Source organism: Balaenoptera physalus (assembly GCF_965194825.1).
Source record: "Balaenoptera physalus genome assembly, chromosome: 2".
NCBI classification, from domain to species: domain Eukaryota; kingdom Metazoa; phylum Chordata; class Mammalia; order Artiodactyla; family Balaenopteridae; genus Balaenoptera; species Balaenoptera physalus.
Window position 1 is genome coordinate 163,588,138 of NC_138883.1, and position 18,523 is coordinate 163,606,660.

General features: G+C 33.8%; 1 protein-coding gene and 2 long non-coding RNA genes across 4 annotated transcripts in view; 2 read left to right on the top strand and 1 right to left on the bottom strand.

The window, feature by feature from the left end:
- The window catches only part of LOC309655070, a 448,619-nt gene that overhangs the window by 122,246 nt on the left and 307,850 nt on the right, over positions 1-18,523 (top strand). The gene's annotated exons all lie outside the window — the stretch shown is intronic.
- LOC309655049 overlaps positions 1-18,523 on the top strand; it is a 142,262-nt gene that overhangs the window by 100,975 nt on the left and 22,764 nt on the right. The window lies entirely within an intron of this gene.
- CCDC7 (coiled-coil domain containing 7) overlaps positions 1-18,523 on the bottom strand; it is a 326,200-nt gene that overhangs the window by 74,649 nt on the left and 233,028 nt on the right. For both annotated transcript variants that reach the window (XM_082449611.1, XM_082449612.1), the window contains 4 exons: positions 15,388-15,498; positions 14,909-15,040; positions 11,207-11,308; positions 3,569-3,685 (listed from right to left, as the gene is read on the bottom strand). In XM_082449611.1, coding sequence (XP_082305737.1) covers positions 3,569-3,685; positions 11,207-11,308; positions 14,909-15,040; positions 15,388-15,498 — 462 coding nt within the window. The remainder of the gene's footprint in view (positions 1-3,568; positions 3,686-11,206; positions 11,309-14,908; positions 15,041-15,387; positions 15,499-18,523) is intronic.

Here is an 18,523-nt window from a genome sequence, read left to right on the forward strand (position 1 = left end):
TGTTGGGGTAAAATATAAAGTTAATTAGAGCGATATTACCGTATAATTATTTAATCTTGTTTAATTAACAATTTAACATACTGCTTATTCAATTAAATACAAATATATCTAAAAATTTTTTTAAATTTACTAGCTACTAGTTGCCAGGTATTATTATATCTGTACTTTTCAAATATTATCTCATTTAATCCTCACAAGAATTCTAGGAAGTAGGTATTTTTATTCTCATTTAACAGATGAGGAAAACAGAGCTTAGAGAGGTTATGCATATTTTGGAGGGTCACATAGTTACTAAGTGCAAAAGTTTGAAATGAATTTTGTTCCTTTAGACTCTAAAACCTACACTCTAGCTAGTAAACTCAAATGTCTACTGGGACTGAGAATGTAATATGAGTGAAATAAACCTGATGATGTTTGGAGTGGCATGAATAGCAGAAATGAAATGCAGAGTACAGGCATACCTCATTTCATTGTGCTTCACCTTTATTGCACTTTGCAGATACTGCGTTTTTCACAAATTGAAGGTGTGTGGCAACTGTGCATGGAGCAAATCTATCAGTGCCATTTTTTTAACAGCATTTGCTTACTTCATGTCTCTGTCACATTTTGGTAATTCTGGCAATACTTCAAATGTTTTCATTTTTATTATATTTGTTATGGTGATCTGTGATCAGTGACCTTTGATGTTACTATTGCAAAAAGATTACAATTCGCTGAAGACACAGATGATCATTAGCATTTTTTAGCAATAAGGTATTTTTAAATTAAGGTATGTACATTTTTTTAGACATAATGCTACTGTACACTTAATAGACTACAGTATAGTGTAAACACAACTTCTGTATGTACTGGAAAACCAAAAAATTTGTGTGACTCAATTTATTGTGATATTCACTTTACTGCAGAGGTCTGGACCGAACCCACAATATCTCTGAGGTATGCCTGTACATATTTTATATAAAGCTATTACTCCCACTGATTGTTACAAATGTAGGTCTGAGGTTCCTGGGTCATCTAAATTTGCAAGAGAACCTAGAAAGGTAGTTAGTTGTAAGAACTCCAAGATTTAAAAATATCTGCAAGTAATTTAAAAGTTTTAAGCATGTTCGTAGGATAAAACAAATCATCAATTATTGCCACAAGAGAATTACCTAACCTGGGAAAGGATTAATTCTAACACATGGGTGGGATTTGAAAGCCAACAACTGGTTATATTTCTTTGGAAAACATCATCCTTTATCCACCAATATATCTCTATCATCTAGGAACAGAAATAAGATTTAAAATCTAGATGAAATTGGTACTTTCAAAAGAAAAAAAAAAAGCAAGATATGCCAGGAAAAAAATGGAAAGAACAATTAAAAATTAAAATGTGCAATTAAATTAATCACTTTTGAAAACTGCCAAGAACAAATATTTTCATGGGTAGAATTCTTCATAAATCTTAAAGGATTAAATCCTATGCTATAGCACATAAAAATGGAATTTTCTATTTCTTTTACAAGGTCAAAAATACAGTAGTCCCCCCTTATCTGCAGTTTCAGTTATCCGTGGTCAACCCTGGCCCAAAAATGTTAAACAGAAAATTCCAGAAATAAACAATTAATAAGTTTCAAATTGCGTGCTGTTCTGAGTAGGGTAATGAACTCTTACACTGTCCTGCTCTGTCCTGCCTGGGACATGAATCACCCCTTTGTCCAGCGTATCCATGCTGTGTATCCTGCCCATTAGACACTTAGTAGCTATCTTGGTTATCAGATCGAGCGTCATAGTATTGCAGTGCTTATGTTATAGTAACCCTTATTATACTAATAATGACCTATTGACCATCAAATAAATTATGGACAGGAAAAGACACAGTATATACAGGGTTCAGTACTATCTGCTGGTTCTCAGGCATCCATTGTTTTAAAGTATTTCATATAATTCCTACAATTATTTTGTGAGGTACATACTATTATTAGCCCTATTTTTCAGATGAAGAAACTGAAACATGGAGAGATTAACTAGCTTACACAGTTAGTAAGAGACAGAGGTAGGCACCAAAGACAGGCAGTCTATTTCCAGCATCCGTACTTTTAAACACTACCCCTACCATTACCTCTCATAAGAAGATAGGCATCTCCTAATGGAAACAACACAAATATTCATCCACAGGAGAATGGGCAACTTAATTATAATATATTCATAAACCAGGTCAATATACAGCAATAAAAATAAATGAATAAGAACTAAAATTATCAACAGTGATCTTGAACCAAAAAAGCAAGTTGCTTAAGAAAGCATACAGCATACTACAAATAAAACAATAGCATAAATCCTTTACAGATGAAAACATACCTAACAAAAGTATAAAGAAATATATATGGTAATGATAAACATCAAATTCAGAACAGAAGGAGGCAATAATCTGAGAGGAATAGAGAGGGTCGGACTTAGTATTTAACGTGTATTATATTTATTAAACTGGGAAACAGACACACAAGTGTTCATTACATTAATTCTTATTATACCTTTCTATATTTCAAAATAAATTAAAAGTAACAGAAACAACCTAAAACACCTAGGTTTTATTTGGTTCTTTTTTTTTTTCACTTGAAAATATTCTTTTTTTTAAATTAATTTTTATTGGAGTATAGTTGCTTTACAATTTTGTGTTAGTTTCTACTGTATAGCAAAATGAATCAGTTATACACAGACATATATCCCCTCCTTTTTGGATTTCCTTTCGATTTAGGTCACCACAGTGCATTAAGTAGAGCTTCCTGTGCTACACAGTATGTTCTCATTCCTTATCTATTTTATACATAGCATCAATAGTGTAGATATGTCAATCCCAATCTTCCAATTAAGAAGCACAAAGATAAACCAAATCTTCTGTTACTCCAAATAAAATATTTCCAATCTTTCTAATAATGCCCATTTTTCCTCAAATCCATTTTTTAAGCAAACAGAAAAAATAAACAGATACATAAATTTATTTAAAATATACAACAAAAGATACACTAATATCAAAGAACTGTAGTAGAAAATATATAATGATATCAAGAGTAAGATCCAATAGATAAAAAACAAATGTTGCTTTTCTCTTCTTGAAACCATATAACAATATAAAGAATAGGTCTACTAGATAATAACAAATATTTTTAGCAGATAATGTACTTGATAAGAATTGAAATGTGAATGCTGGGTAAACATCATACTTTTAAAAATGAAATAACTGTAATAGCTCCATAAGATTCCTAGAAAAGCATCTCCTAAATTTGTTCTCTATGAAACACTACTCCATAAAAAGAGAAAGGCAGGGTTTCTTGCTCAATAAATTTAAGAAATACAGTATAATAATTAGAATATTAAAGACTACAAGAAGGAATGGGGGGTGCTAATATCATTACAACATTTATTAGTTCTGCAGAATTCCAATTTTTGTTAAATTGTGTTCTAAAATATCTAACCTAAGGAAAAAATTCACCTATAAAACCTTAATTGATGCACATTTAAAATATATTTTAAATTGTCAAGTATTTTATGATGACTTTTAAAATACGTTTATCAATATCATTCATACATCTCAATTTTTGAGACTCATAAACTCCACTTGTTTGAATTTTATCCTTGTATCCTTTAGCTAGTACTAGATCTTCAAGTATAAAATTCTCATCTGAGAGTTCATCCACATCTTGATCTACCAAGATGAAGAAAACTTTCAGTAAACTAAATACAGAAACACTACTGAAAGCCACATACTGTGGCCTAATTCCAAGAAGATTATAATGTTTGGAGGTTAGGAAGATATTCTTACATCAAGTAAGAAGAGAAAAATGATTACTCAATAAATGTCAGAAGTTCATTTAATAGATTTCAACATCTACACTTGATAAAACTCTGTGAAAAATTAGAACTATAGATTTACTCCTAGACATTACTCTCTTAATATAGAATATATTTCTGTCTCAATCCAACAGATAACACCTTGATTTATGGTGAAGCACCAAAAATATTCTTATTAAAATTATAAACAAAACCAGAATGTGAATCATTATCATTTTAACAATTACCTAGTTCTGGTAAATATGAAACTATAGAAGAAAAGGTAGGGAAGAAGCTCCTTGACACTGGTGATGGCAATGATTTTTTTTTTAAATATATGACACCAAAAGCACAAACAACAAAAGAAAAAAACTCAACAAATGGGACTACATCAAAGTTAAAACCTTCTGCACAGTAAAAGAAACAATTAATATAGTGAAAAGGCAATCTTTGGAATGGGAGAAAATTTTGGAAACCATGTATCAGATAAAGGGTTAATATCTAAAATATATAAAGAATTCATACAGCCTAATAACAAAAAACCAAACCATCCAATTGCAAAATCGGCAGAGAACTAAAGAGTTATTTTTCTAACAAAGACAACCGGACTTCCCTGGTGACGCAGTGGTTAAGAATCCGCCTGCCAATGCAGGGGACACAGGTTCGATCCCTGGTCTGGGAAGATCCCACATGCCCCGGAGCAACTAAGCCCGTGCACCACAACTACTGAGCCTGCACTCTAGAGTCCACGAGCCACAAATACTGAGCCCACACGCTGCAACTACTTAAGCCCGTGCACCTAGAGCCCATGCTCTGCAACAGAAGCCACTGCAATGAGAAGCCCGTGCACTGCAACGAAGAGTAGCCCCCACTTGCTGAAACTAGAGAAAGTCCGTGTGCAGCAATGAAGACCCAACGCAACCAAAAATAAAATAAATTAAAATAAATAAATTAATTTAAATAAATAAGACAACCAAATGGCCAACAAATATGTGAAAAGATGATCAACAATATTAATTATCAGAGAAATGCAAATCAAAGCTACAATGAGATATCATCTCACACATGTTGGGATGGCTATCATCAAGAGGACAAGAGATACAAATGCTGGCAAAAATATAATGAAAAGGGAATCTCTGTACACTGCTAGTGGGAATGTAAATTGGTCTGTCCACCATGGAAAACAATATGGAGGTTCCTCAAAAAATTAAAAATAGATCTACCATCTGATCCATCAATTCTGCTTCTAAGTACATACCCAAAGGAAATAAATACAGGATTTTGAGAAGATATATGCACTTATATTTTTATTGAAGCATTATTCACAACAGGAAGATATGGACACATCCTAAGAGTCCATCAATGGATGTGGATAAAGAAGATGTGGTGTATATATATACAATGGAGTATTATTCAGCCATGTGAAAGGAGGACACCCTGCCATTTGAGACAACATGTATGAATCATGACTACATTATGCTAAGAGAAATAAGTCATACAGAGAAAGGAAAATACAGTATGACATCATTTACATGTGGAATCTAAAAATGCAAAACTTGTAAAAACAGAGAAAGAAATTGTGGTTAACCACAGGACACGGGGTGGGGTGATAGAACCAACGTTGTTTAAGAGTACAAATGTGAGTAGTAAATAGAGATCTAATGCATAGTATAACGAATATAGACAATATTGTACTAAAATCATCAAACTTGCTAATAGGCTAGATCTTAATTATTCCAACCAATAAAATGAAAGAATAATTATGTAATGTGATACAGGTGCTAATTATCACTACAATGGCAATCATATAACAATATATAAATGTATCAAATTAACATGTTGCACACCTTAAATTTACATGTTTCATGTCAAATGTACAATAAATTAAAAACGAAAAAATGTGTACATGAAAGGCCGCTAAATCATAAATAATAGAGTTTAAATCATACAGGATGTTGAAATGTTAAAATAATAGTAGTGAGAGGACTTCTATTTCTTGTATGACATGTAAAGAGCTTGGAAGTCACTACTTCCACTCTCACAATAAGAAAAAAGCCTAGCAAACTTATTAAACATTTTTTTTCTTATCAAAGTCAAGGCAAAATGCTGCCCCCCAAAATTGGAGAGAGAGGTGGATAAAAGCAGCAGAGTTTATTGGCAGCTGAACCCCAGGAGCAGAAGCCCACTACTGAAGTCAGGACTAGTAGGAACACTTAAACTGTGATTGGTGAATTGCTGAAAGTTCAGTATATACTAGCTTGAATCTTACTGGTACCCCCATGTTACTATGAGTTTCATGTCTAGGAAACCCAACCAGGTTCTCAGGATGAAGATCAGAGGAAAACTGCCACATGCTTCCAACAGGGGGAGGGGAAAGTAACTGTTTTTAAACATGCCCAGAGCTTTCTGTTCTCCTTAACAAAAGACTGCCCTCAAGGGAAACTATTTTACCAGAGCTTAACCAAACCACGGTTTACCAGAACCTAACAGACCTTAGGGAAGGGAAATATTCAAGATGGGGGTGAGCAGATATAAAATTTCAGCCCCTTCTAGCCTTCCTGTCTTACCAAACAATTAGGAGAGACATGAGAAACACTTGTGAAGGTGGAAACCTAGAGACACAGGCTTACTAAAAGACTGAGACCTAATCAGAGGATTACAGAATGCTTCCCCTTCCCTGACACCTTACCACCACATTAATAAGCCTCCTATATAATTGCAAGTTACAGCTAAAAGGACAGCAAGCCTCAGACCTTATTTAAGGAATCTAAAGGGAAACCCAAAGATATCAGGGGAGACAAAAAAAGGGACAATATAGGAACTTTTAGCATCTGACACCTACAGCTACAGTATACAAAAAATACAGCCTAATACCTAGCCAGATAAACAAGAAGCCTCACACTAAAGGCCTATATAAGCCTCAGTTCCTTTTACCCAATACATCATGTCTAAATTTCAACAACAACAACAAAAATGCAAGACATGCTAAAAGTAAAAACCTAGTCTGAAGAGTATGAGCACCAGACTCACATGACAGAGATCTTAGATTTATCATACTGTGTATGTGAAGTAATTATGGCTAATATGCTAACAGCTCTCATGGAAAAAGAGACAGTATGCAAGAACAGAAGAGTTATGTAAGCAGAAATCTGGAATCTCTAAGAAAAAATCAAAAGGAAATGTTAGAAATCAAAAACACTGCAACAAAAATGTAGAATTTCTTTGATGTGCTCATCAGTAGATTGGATACAGTCAAGGAAAGACTCAGTGAGCTTGAAGATATGACATTAGGAACTTCCCAAATTGAAAAGAGAAAATAAATGGAAAAAAAGGAACAAAATATCAGAGATCTTTTGGACAATAATAAAAGGTGTAATATACACATAATGAGGACATCAGAAGGAGAACAATGAAACAGAATAAATATTTAAATAATGGCTGAGAGTTTTCCAAAAATAATAACAGACATCAAATCAATGATCATAGGAACTCACAGAACACCAAAAAGGATAAATACCAAAAAAAGCTACACCTATTCATATCATATTCAAATTGCAGAAAATCAAAGACAAAGAGAAAATCTTGAAAGACTCCAGAGAAAAACAAAAACAAAACACAAATATACCTTATCTATAGAGGGACAAGGATAAAAATATCTTACACTTCTCATCAAACTAAGCTAGCAAGAAGAGAATGGAGAGAAATATTTAAAGTACTGAAAGAAAAAAATCAACCAACCTAGAATTTTGTATCCAGAAAAATTATCCTTCAAAACTGAAAGAGATATAATGACTTCCTCAGATTTTAAAAAAAAAAAAAAAAAAAAAAAAAGGAATTTGTTGCCAGTAGGCCTGCAGTGAAAGAAAATGATAAAAGAAGTTCTTCAGAGAGAAGGAATAGGATACAGATCAGAAACCTAGATCTATATAAAGAGAATGGCATTAGAGAAGAAATAAATGAAGGTAAAATAAACTTTTCTTACTCTTAGTTGATATAAACAGATAACAGTTTATTCATAATAATAATAGAAACAATGTATTCAGTGATTATAGCTTATAGGTAAGTGAAATGAATGACAACAATGCTATAAGTGACAGGAGGAAGGAATTGGGATTACAGTGTTATCAGATACCTGCACTACCCATGAAGTGGCATAGTGTTATTTGAAAGTACCCTTAGATTAGTGGTAAATGTATACTGCAAATTTTAAGACAATCACTAAAAATTTTTTTAAAGAAATATAATTGATATGCTAAGAAAGAAAAGAATACGGAATCATATTAAACATGTAGTTAAAGCCAGAGAAGGTAGGAAAAGAGTGGAAGGTGAAAAATAAAGTACTAGGGCATTGAAGAGAAAATAGTTACAAATATGATTACTATTAAATGAAATACCAATAATCATTTTAAATGTGAATGGTCTATCAATTAAAAGACAGAGACTGTCAGAGTGATTAAATAAACTAACCCAACTATAAGCTGTCAACAAGAAACTCATTTTAAATATAAAGGTAAAGTAGACTGAAAATAAAGGGATGGAGAAAAGTGTATCATGCTAATACTAATTAAAGCCAGAGAAGCGATATTAATCTGAGACAAAGCAGACTTCAGAGCAAGGAAATTACCAGGGATAAAGAGAGCACTACATAATAATAAAGGGGTCAATAGCTAAGAAAACATAACAATCTATACTGAGTATGCACCTAACAACAGAGCAACAAAATATCAATACACGAGGCAAAAACAGAACTGCAAGGAGAAACAGACAAATCTACTTTTATACTTGCAGCTTGCAATACCATCTTATCAGTAACGGACAGATACAACAGGCTGAAAATCCATACCTTAACAAATTTTAAAGAATAGAAATCATATGAAGTATACTCTCAGATCACAATAGATTTAAACTATATTACTCTAATGCCAAAACTAGACAAAGAAATATCTCTCACAAATAAGATGCAAAAATCCTCCACAAAATATTAACAAATTGAGTGAAACAATGTAGAAAAATAATTATATATGATGACCAAGGAGGATTTATTCCAGGTATGCAATTCTGACTCAATATTTGGAAATCAATTAACGTAACTCAACAGACTAAAGAAAAAATCATTTGATCAATCAGAAATGCAGAAAAATTATTCAAAAAAAATCCAAAATCCATTCATGATAAAACTGTCAGCAAACCAAGAATAGTGCGAACTTCCTCAATTTGATAAAGGGCATCTACAAAGAAACCAATAGATAACATCACACTTAATGGTAAGAAACTAAATGCTGTCATCCTCGAATTAGGAATACATCAAGGATGTTTCTTCTCACCACTCCTATCCAACATCATACTGGAACTCACAGCTAATGTAATAAGTCAAGAAAAAGAAAGAAAAAGTATATAAATTGAGAAAAATAAACAAAACTATTCTTGCTGAACAACAACAGCAACAAACTCCTGGAATTATAAGCTGGCTATAGCAAGGTTTCCAGGTACAGGTTAATATACACAAGTCAACTGATTTCCTGTATGTCAGCAGTGAACAAGTGAAATTTGAAATTGAACACAATACCATTTATATTAACACCAAAAATGAAATACTTAAGTATAACTCTTCAGACACAAGTGTCATCAAAGATTTAATGTAGAGATTTTCCATGTTCATGGATAGGAAGGCTCAATATTGTTACGCTGTTAGCTCTTCCCAACTTGATTCAATGCAATCCCAAGCAAAATTCCAATAAGCTATTTAGCGGATATTGACAAACTGGTTCTAAAGTTTATATGGAAAAGCAAAATACCTACATTAGCCAATACAATATTGAAGAAAAACAAGGTCAGAGGACTGATGCTACCCAACTTCAAGGCTTCCTACAGAAATCAAGACAATTGGTGAAAGAATAGATAAATAAGTCAATTGTAACAGAACAAAGAGATATAGACCTATAAAAATATAGTCAATGATCTCTGACAAAAAAGCAAAAGCTATTCAATGGAGAAACGACAGTCTTTTCAACAAATAGTACTGATACAACTGGACAGCCAAATGTAAAAAAAAAGTGAATCTAGACACAGACTTGACACCTTACCAAGAATTAACACAGAATGGCTCATAGACCTAAATGTAAAATGCAAACCTATAATTCTCCTAGACGGTAACACAGATGAACATCTAGGTGATCTTACGTTTGGTGTTGATTTTTCAGACAGAACACCAGAAGCACAATCCAAAAAAAAAAAATTGATAAGCTGGGTTTCATTAAGAAAAATACACACACAACTTCTGCTCTGTGAAAGACACTGTTAAGAGAGTGATAATACAAGCCACGGGCTGGGAGAAAATATTTACAGAACATATATCTAAGATCTGTTATCCAAAACATACAAAGAACTCTTAAAACTTGACAATTAGAAAACAGATAACACAATTACAACGTGGGCAAAGATGTGAACAAATAACTTACCAAAGAAGTCATTTAGATGGCAAATAAGCATATGAAAAGATGTTCAGCATATACGTCATTAAGCAATTGTAAATTAAAACAACAGTGAGATATCACTACATACCTATAGCTAAAATCCAAACACTGAAAACAACAAATGATGTCAGGAATGTGCAGCAATGAGAAACCTGATTCGTAGCTGGCAGGAATGCAAAACACTACAGCCACTTTGAGGACGGTTTGGCAGTTTCTTACAAAGTTAAATTATAGTTTTACCATATGATCCAGCAATTGTGCTCCTAGGTACTTACCTAACAGTGTTGAAAATTTATGTTCCCACAAAAGTTATGCAGTAACCAACAGGTACTAACTTGTTTGTACACAACTAATTAATAAAGAAACTGTTGGGCTTCTCTTGTGGTTTAGGATCATTATGAAAAAATTACTGAGACCATGCAAAACACCACGAACTTCTGTCTGAACTGTTTACAGAAGACTGTGTAAATACTTATCATAAGAAAGCAAACATGGCTACATTATTATCAAACAAAATAAACATTAGGCAAAAAAAATGTATTTTTAGAGATAAACAGTGTACTTTTACAGAGATAAACAGTGTACTTTTATAGCTCATGTTTACCAGGAAGATATAACAAGTATAAATTTGTACACATTTAATAACATCATTTCCAAATATATAAACCAATCTGGCAAAACTACCAGTAAACACAAAGAAGTCCATAATCACAGTGGGAAAATTTAACATACATCTCTTAGTAACACAGAATAAACGAAACTTCAATGGAATTAAAAAAGAATTGACTAACACAGTAAATATATTTGATCTAATAGATTTATACAAAAGATATGAGTAAACATTCATAAACCTAAGACAGAGGGTTTTTTTCACTTACTTTAATTAAAAATAAATCAATAATATTGAAATTTATCATACTTACTATTTAGTGCTTTCATTCTGACAGCTCTAAGTTTCTTAGTTTGAGATTGGTTTTTTGACAATTCAACTTCATCCTCGGGTAATACGTCTTCTGCTTTCTGAGCTACGAGAAAGATGCTTTTAATCCATTAAATAGAGAACTGGATTTATTGAAAATCCTCTGTAATTCAAACACATGTCAATTATCCAGGAATATTTCTTCTCATGGTTTGAAACAATAAAGTCAAATACCACGTTATTGAGATAGTGAATTACAGAGTGAGTATGCGAAGTGTAGAGACAATGGGAGTACTGTTCAAAAGAATAGTTTTATAAGGTATTCACATTTTAGGATTAAATGCAATATTTTCATAACAGATATGAGTGAGAAAAAAAAGAAATGATAAATAATACATTCAAAATAAATTTAGAAGATTCAAAAGCAGATCAGGTAAGAAAGACAGAAAATACAAGCAATGGTATACTTACCTCCAAAATATCCATACTTCCAGGAAATACAAATGTATTCAATGCTCCATTTAAAGCATAAAGAGTGTTACATTGGATTAAAAAATAACCAATTATATACAGCTAAGTCATAAGAATAGAAAAAGGTTAAAAATTAAATGATGAAAAAATTATTCTATGCAAGTAGTTACATAAAGAAAGATACCACGCCAACATCAGACAAAATAGACTAAAGGCACAAAAAAATTACTACAAAATGTCCATCATAAAGACAGAAATTTCAGTTCACTAAGAATATATAACAATTTAAAATGTGTATATTATATATATATATGTATGTAATATATAATCTATATGTAATACAGATTATGTATCTGTATATTTTTATATATAATAAAGCTTTAGAAACACAATTAACTTCATCTAATGGAGAACATACATACACAAACAAGTTGTATATGCTATGTATATGTGTACCTATATGTATATATGATACACTATATAGCATGTATTTCTATGATCAATTGAATAAATATTAAACAACTAGAGAAATTTAGTTAAAAATCATTATATGATATTCTTACTACAAATCCTCACTTTTCTGGCAGTTCCAAGTGTCTTAATTTGAGATGAGTTTTGTAAGATTTAAACTTTTTCTTTACATGAAAGATTTCACCTGATATCCATTTTCTCAGCTACAAGTATAGAGGCTCTTAATCCAATAAAAAGTAAAACAGCTGGATTGTAAAACCTCTAGATTATTAATGTATACCAAGAACAACTTAGTTTCCATCCAGCTTTACAACAATTTAAGCAAATACACACAATTTAAACAAATGATCAAACCGTCCTCCCCTTGCCCACCCCACCTCCAATCCTCTGGTGCATTTTCAAAATGGACTATGAAATTAAGCATAAAAATCATCAGAGTGCTCTCCTCAAAGTATGTGGAAGACTCTTGTTACTGAATACATACACCTAGAAAGTTGTAATTAGGGACTTCCCTGGTGGCGCGGTGGTTAAGAATCCGCCTGCCAATGCAGGGGTCATGAGTTCGATACCTGGTCCGGGAAGATCCCACATGCTGCAGAGCAGCTAAGCCTGTGTGCCACAACTACTGAGCCTGTGCTCTAGAGCCTGCGAGCCACAACTACTGAGTCCACGTGCCCACGTGCCACAACTACTGAAGCCCAGGCACCTAGAGCCCGTGCTCCACAACAAGAGAAGCCACCGCAGTGAGAAGCCCGTGCACCGCAACAAAGAGTAGCCACTGCTCACCGCAACTGGAGAAAGCCTGTGTGCAGCAACAAAGACCCAACGCAGCCAAAAATAAATAAATAAAATAAATAAATTTATTTAGAAAAAAAGAAAGTTGTAATTAGACTTTACTGTACTAAGGGTATTAATATTTTAAAAATATTAAAATATTTTTAACAATGTATATGATTGATTTAAAAGTTAAACTAATTAGAAAGTAATAATTCAAAAATAAGGAAAAAAAATAGAAAGAAACCTGGATCAGGTAGGAAAAATAGAAAGCGCCCAAAAAAGGAAATATTTAAATCTAAATATATTAGTAAGTACAATAATTATAAGTGGATTACATGTTGTATGGAGAGACAAAGACAGTCACACTGGATTTATAAGCAATTTAACTATAATCTATTTATAAGAGGTCACTAAATTATAAGAATATAGAAAATTGGAAAGTAAGGAAGTGAAAAAAGATATGCCATGCAAATACTAACCAAAATAAATCTGCAGGAGTTATGTCAATGTCATACAAAATAGGATTTTAGTCAAACGACCTTACTGGAGACAGACTAAGATGGTACCTTTTATAAAAAGAAAATGTTGAGTCCATAAGGACTATCAAATATTTTTTTTTTGTATGCATCTAACAACATAGACAGTATAAGGAAAAAGGACAATACTACAAGAAGAAATAGATAAATCCACAATCATAGTGGGAGAATACATTCGCTCCATAATCGACAGAACAAACAAAATTCAAGGAAATCAAGAAACAGGAATTTAAATAACACAGTAAAAATCTGACTTAGATGTCTGTAAGCTCACACATTCATGAACATAATTCTGCTTAAAACAATTAAAATGTAAAATAATTTTATAATACTCATAATTCAGCATTTACAACTTGAGTCTTTTCTTTCTAGCAGTTCCAAATGTCAGGCAAAAGACTTTCATCTGATACCTCTTCCCTTTTCTGAGCTTCAGGAAGAAAGGCTCATAAAAGCACTAAATAGAGAACCAGATCTGTGGTGGAACCTCTATATTTACAATATATGTTAGTTACCCAACAATATTTTATCTCATCTTTTAATGATATATACAAATCACTATTTGAAGTGTAAACATCATGTGAACACACTTCTCACACGTGTATATATAAGCAGTCATTACTTTTCAGATATACAGAAGCATTAAATGTATTTAATTTAGAAATATTGTTATTATAAACATTATTATAAATACTTATGTTTTAAATTATTATTTTGTTTTACAGTATTCATACTTTTGAATCAAGTTCAAATTTTTGGTATTAAATATGGCTAATGAAAAATATATATAATGATAAAAAATAGAGTGAAAGAGTGAAAGAAACATCAGATACAAAAAATGGTGGAATACAAAATGGTGGAATTACACTTAAAAATATCAATAATTGGTTTATATATGATTATGAGAGGTAATTAAAAGATCAGGCTGAATTCTAAAATATAGACAATCGTAAGTTTCTTACAAAAGATAGAGTAAAATCATAAAGACACAGGAAAATTAAAGCAACATGATAGAAAAAAAAATGTATCATGCAAATACCAACCAGAAGAAAGTTTATGGAGCTACCCTCATAGCAGATAAGGTAGTTTTAAAGGAAAATAAACAAATAAAAACTATAAAAATGATGAAGTGGGTCTCTTCATTAGGATAAAATGTTCTGTCCCCCAAGAATGTTATCAATTTAAAATTTATATGCACATAAATAATAGAGTATCATAAGATATAAACCAAAGCCTGCCACGACTACAAGAATAAATAGAAAAATCCACAAAGTGTAAGATTTAACATATCTAATTCAGTGATTATAAAAGAAACAGATAAATCATCAATAAAGATCTAAAGTATGATGGGAATAATTACTAAAGAAGCAAATGGTTGAAGATATATTCATGAACAAAAAAGTGTTCTGAATTTAATTAAAAACAATTTATAAAATTTATGTATAATTACTTACTATCAAGATTCTCCTGTCTGATAGCTCTAAGGTTCTCAGTTTGAGACTGGTTTCTTGAAAATAAACCTTTCTTCTCAGGAGGTAGATTTTCAAGTGTTATCATATCGTTTTTCTCGTTTTGAAGAGGAAATGCTAACTAGAAAATGATATATGTATAATGGAACTTCTGGATACGCCAAATAATCAAATTTTCTTTCCATAAAGGTGAACTGAGAAAAATCATGTGAATAGTTTTCATGAGTGTGTGTGGAAGTAGTCAGTCTTGTTACTTAGTAATTATTGACTGCGCAAATACCAACCAAAAGGTATCATTACTTTTGCTTTTGTTCTCTAATTATCTTAGGGTATTCACACTTTAGGTCATTTATTTTTACTTCTATGAAATATATGCTCAAATACATATTCATGAACAAAAGGAAAAAAAATCTTCTGATGAGTTTAATTTAAAATAATTTAAAGTTTCCTTTTATTATACTTACTATTGCGTCTCTCCTCTCTGGAAGTTATTTGTTTCTTTACTTGCATTTGGGGTTTTGAAACTGAAACTTGTTTCACAAGCACAGGATTTTTATCTGGTACTCCATAATAACCTATATAAAGAGATGCATTTAGTCCACTAAATGTGCAATCTCTAGGTTTCAAATTTATAACAAGCGTACAGTAGCATTTTGTCTCATTTTTATAAAGTCATAAGTCAATTATTATAATGCTAGATCTGTCATAAAACTGGATGATGCTGAAGCTGTCTCATTATTTCATAAATATTCCTAAGCAACAAATACATTTTATATTGGTCTTCAGGTTTCATGGGTTATTTATGCTTTAGTTTAGTACATAATAATAGACCAAACAATGAAAATGCCTATGCAGAAGACCATTCATTAATTGCAAAACACTTACAACCATATCTACATGTTCAAGCACAGGACATTGGTTGAATAAACTGATATATATACCACAACTATGGTATTGGTATAGTATAAGTACTGCTACAATGGTAGATAATTAAATAGATAGATAAGATAGTATATAAACATCTGTACGCAGAGTGAGATATTCCCCTCTGTACTAATACATCAGATGTTTGCTGGATGACGTTTCATGGGGAAATGAAAGACTAGTTGAAACACTGGTGGAGCTCGTGCCCTTTCATGTTTAGACTCTTACTTATATTATTGCAGTAAGTGAATAAAGGCTTGTTACTTTCAATTTGGTTCGTTGTCTTTATAGACCACCTTCACAACTGGTAGCTCTCTCTCAGTGACAAATGGTGGCAAGCAGGGTGGCCCAATTAAGCACAATGCCTTTCTGGAAAAGTAAAAAGCATGAAGATCCCCCAGGGCATTTTGGGGAGATGCTAGAGAAGACTACAAGGCTTCTTGGGAAGTACTAGCTGGTCATTTGCAGGAGTCTGAGGGTCCTAAAATGCACTTTGCCAGCCACAGCAATGAGTCTCAGGAAGTGCTATGTCAAGAATGCCCTGGGGCACTGCTGGAGAGGGCTAGCAGATTGTTTATGCAAGCTTTTGGGGTTAGAGGGGTAACAGTGGTCCTTCTCTTTAGTCCCAGACTCCCTGCCAAAATGCCTGGTGGGTCAAACTAGGGACCAAACAGAGGGGCTCTGGGAAATCTAGGGAAGCAATTCCCTGGCTACTGCTATTGTCCTCTGATGAGAGTACTAAGTACAAGCTAAGCTGCACCCAATCATTGCTGTCAGCTTTAATGAGGTCCCAGACAACGATGGACAGCCTACAACATAGTAAGTTATTGAGACTCATGATTTAATTAAATAAATATAGAACTCCTTGGGATTGCTTTGCCCAGTGATGTAGAGACCTTAGAGACCTGGGTTGTTCACTTGCATGGTGAAGGAGGTAATCGTAAACTTCGTGAGGGACCATGGTACTTTGTGGGTTGTGGTCACTCTAAAACCCCTTTTTAAGTCTGCCCTGACAGCAGAAAGTTTGCTCAAGGAGGAGGAAGAAAGAGGGAAGATGAGAGGCAAATACCGATACGCTCTCCTTCCTCAGCTGGGAACTGTTCATGCTCTGACGGCTTTCCGCCTGAACCTATCACTAAAATCATGTTTGGACCACCAATGCAGAGTCTAGAGCAGCCCTGTTAATCATGCTATAATAATGAGTAAGAACAGTAGATAAGATTGTTAACCAGCTCACATGTCTAGATTTATTTGTGCTACTCCTGTTGGTTATCGAACTAAATCAAACTTTTTTTTAAAAAATTAATTAATTAATTAATTTATGGCTGTGTTGGGTCTTCGTTTCTGTGCGAGGGCTGTCTTCTAGTTGTGGCAAGCGGGGGCCACTCTTCATCGCGGTGCGCGGGCCTCTCACTATCGCGGCCTCTCTTGTTGCGGAGCACAGGCCAGATGCGCAGGCTCAGCAATTGTGAATCACGGGCCCAGCTGCTCCGCGGCACGTGGGATCCTCCCAGACCAGGGCTCGAACCCGTGTCCCCTGCACTGGCAGGCAGATTCTCAACCACTGCGCCACCAGGGAAGCCCTAAATCAAACTTCTTCATCAGGTCAGGTGATAATGTTCTGCAACAAAATCCAGAACCTAACTGACATCTTTTCAGGCACGGAGAAAACAGCTTCTGCCCAAATAGTAAAGACTGACTGGCAAAGAGAGCAGTATAAAACGGTAACCGTGTGCTCTCTCCTGGATGATGCTTCTAGAGAAGCTCTCTGAGTCTGGTTATTCAAAGAGGAGGTTGATGGCCAGATATTAGGCCATAAGGGCCACAAAAGGTAGCCCCAGTAGGGTCTGCATGTTAACAAGTGCTATGATTAATGAAAGTGTTATCCCCTCTGCTTCTCCCTGTGAATATGGAGATGAATAGGTGAGCCCTTCTAACTTGTATTGCGAACTCTCAAATTTCAACAACGAAGACCAGGTCCCAATATCCCCAGTAGGGACCAGAGGTTGTATCCCAGGGTCAGAGTTCAATGGGGAGGTAGGGAAGAATTATATCTCTGGGCCTTTTGGATACTAGCGCAGAGGCGACTGTGACGCACAAACCCCATCACCAGAATGAGGGGAAAACAAATAATGTCTCTGATTTTGGGTCTGAGGTCACTACCAGTTGGACCCTTACCTAGACCCACTGTGGATGGGTCTCTTTGGCCACCTCCAAACTCCAAATAAAACCTTTTTATGGCATTCACTACTGAATGTATTACCAATATAGATGTACTGTCTAAGTGAACATCTGCTCACATTTGCCCACAAGCCCTGAAGAAAACTGCTCCAGTTAACACCATTTTAGTGGGGCATATGGAAGACCACAAACCTCCCTGACTAGCAGCCCCTAGTGCTGTTGTTTATCAAAAAGAGTAGCAACTGCCTAGAGTGAAAAAGAAAAAAGCAGTGCCTTCACTGCTGAGTTTAAGAACAACAAAGTTCTTCATGAGACTAATTCTCCACTCAATAGCCCTATCTGACCTGTGCACATGGCCTTAGGAGCATGGAGTCTCAAGGGATTATCGGCAGCTCAACACTGTAGTAAAACTCTAAGCACTGGCAGTACCTGACTTTGAAACTATCACAGAGGCTACTGCCCAAGATAAAGAAACTTGGTGTACAACAAATGACA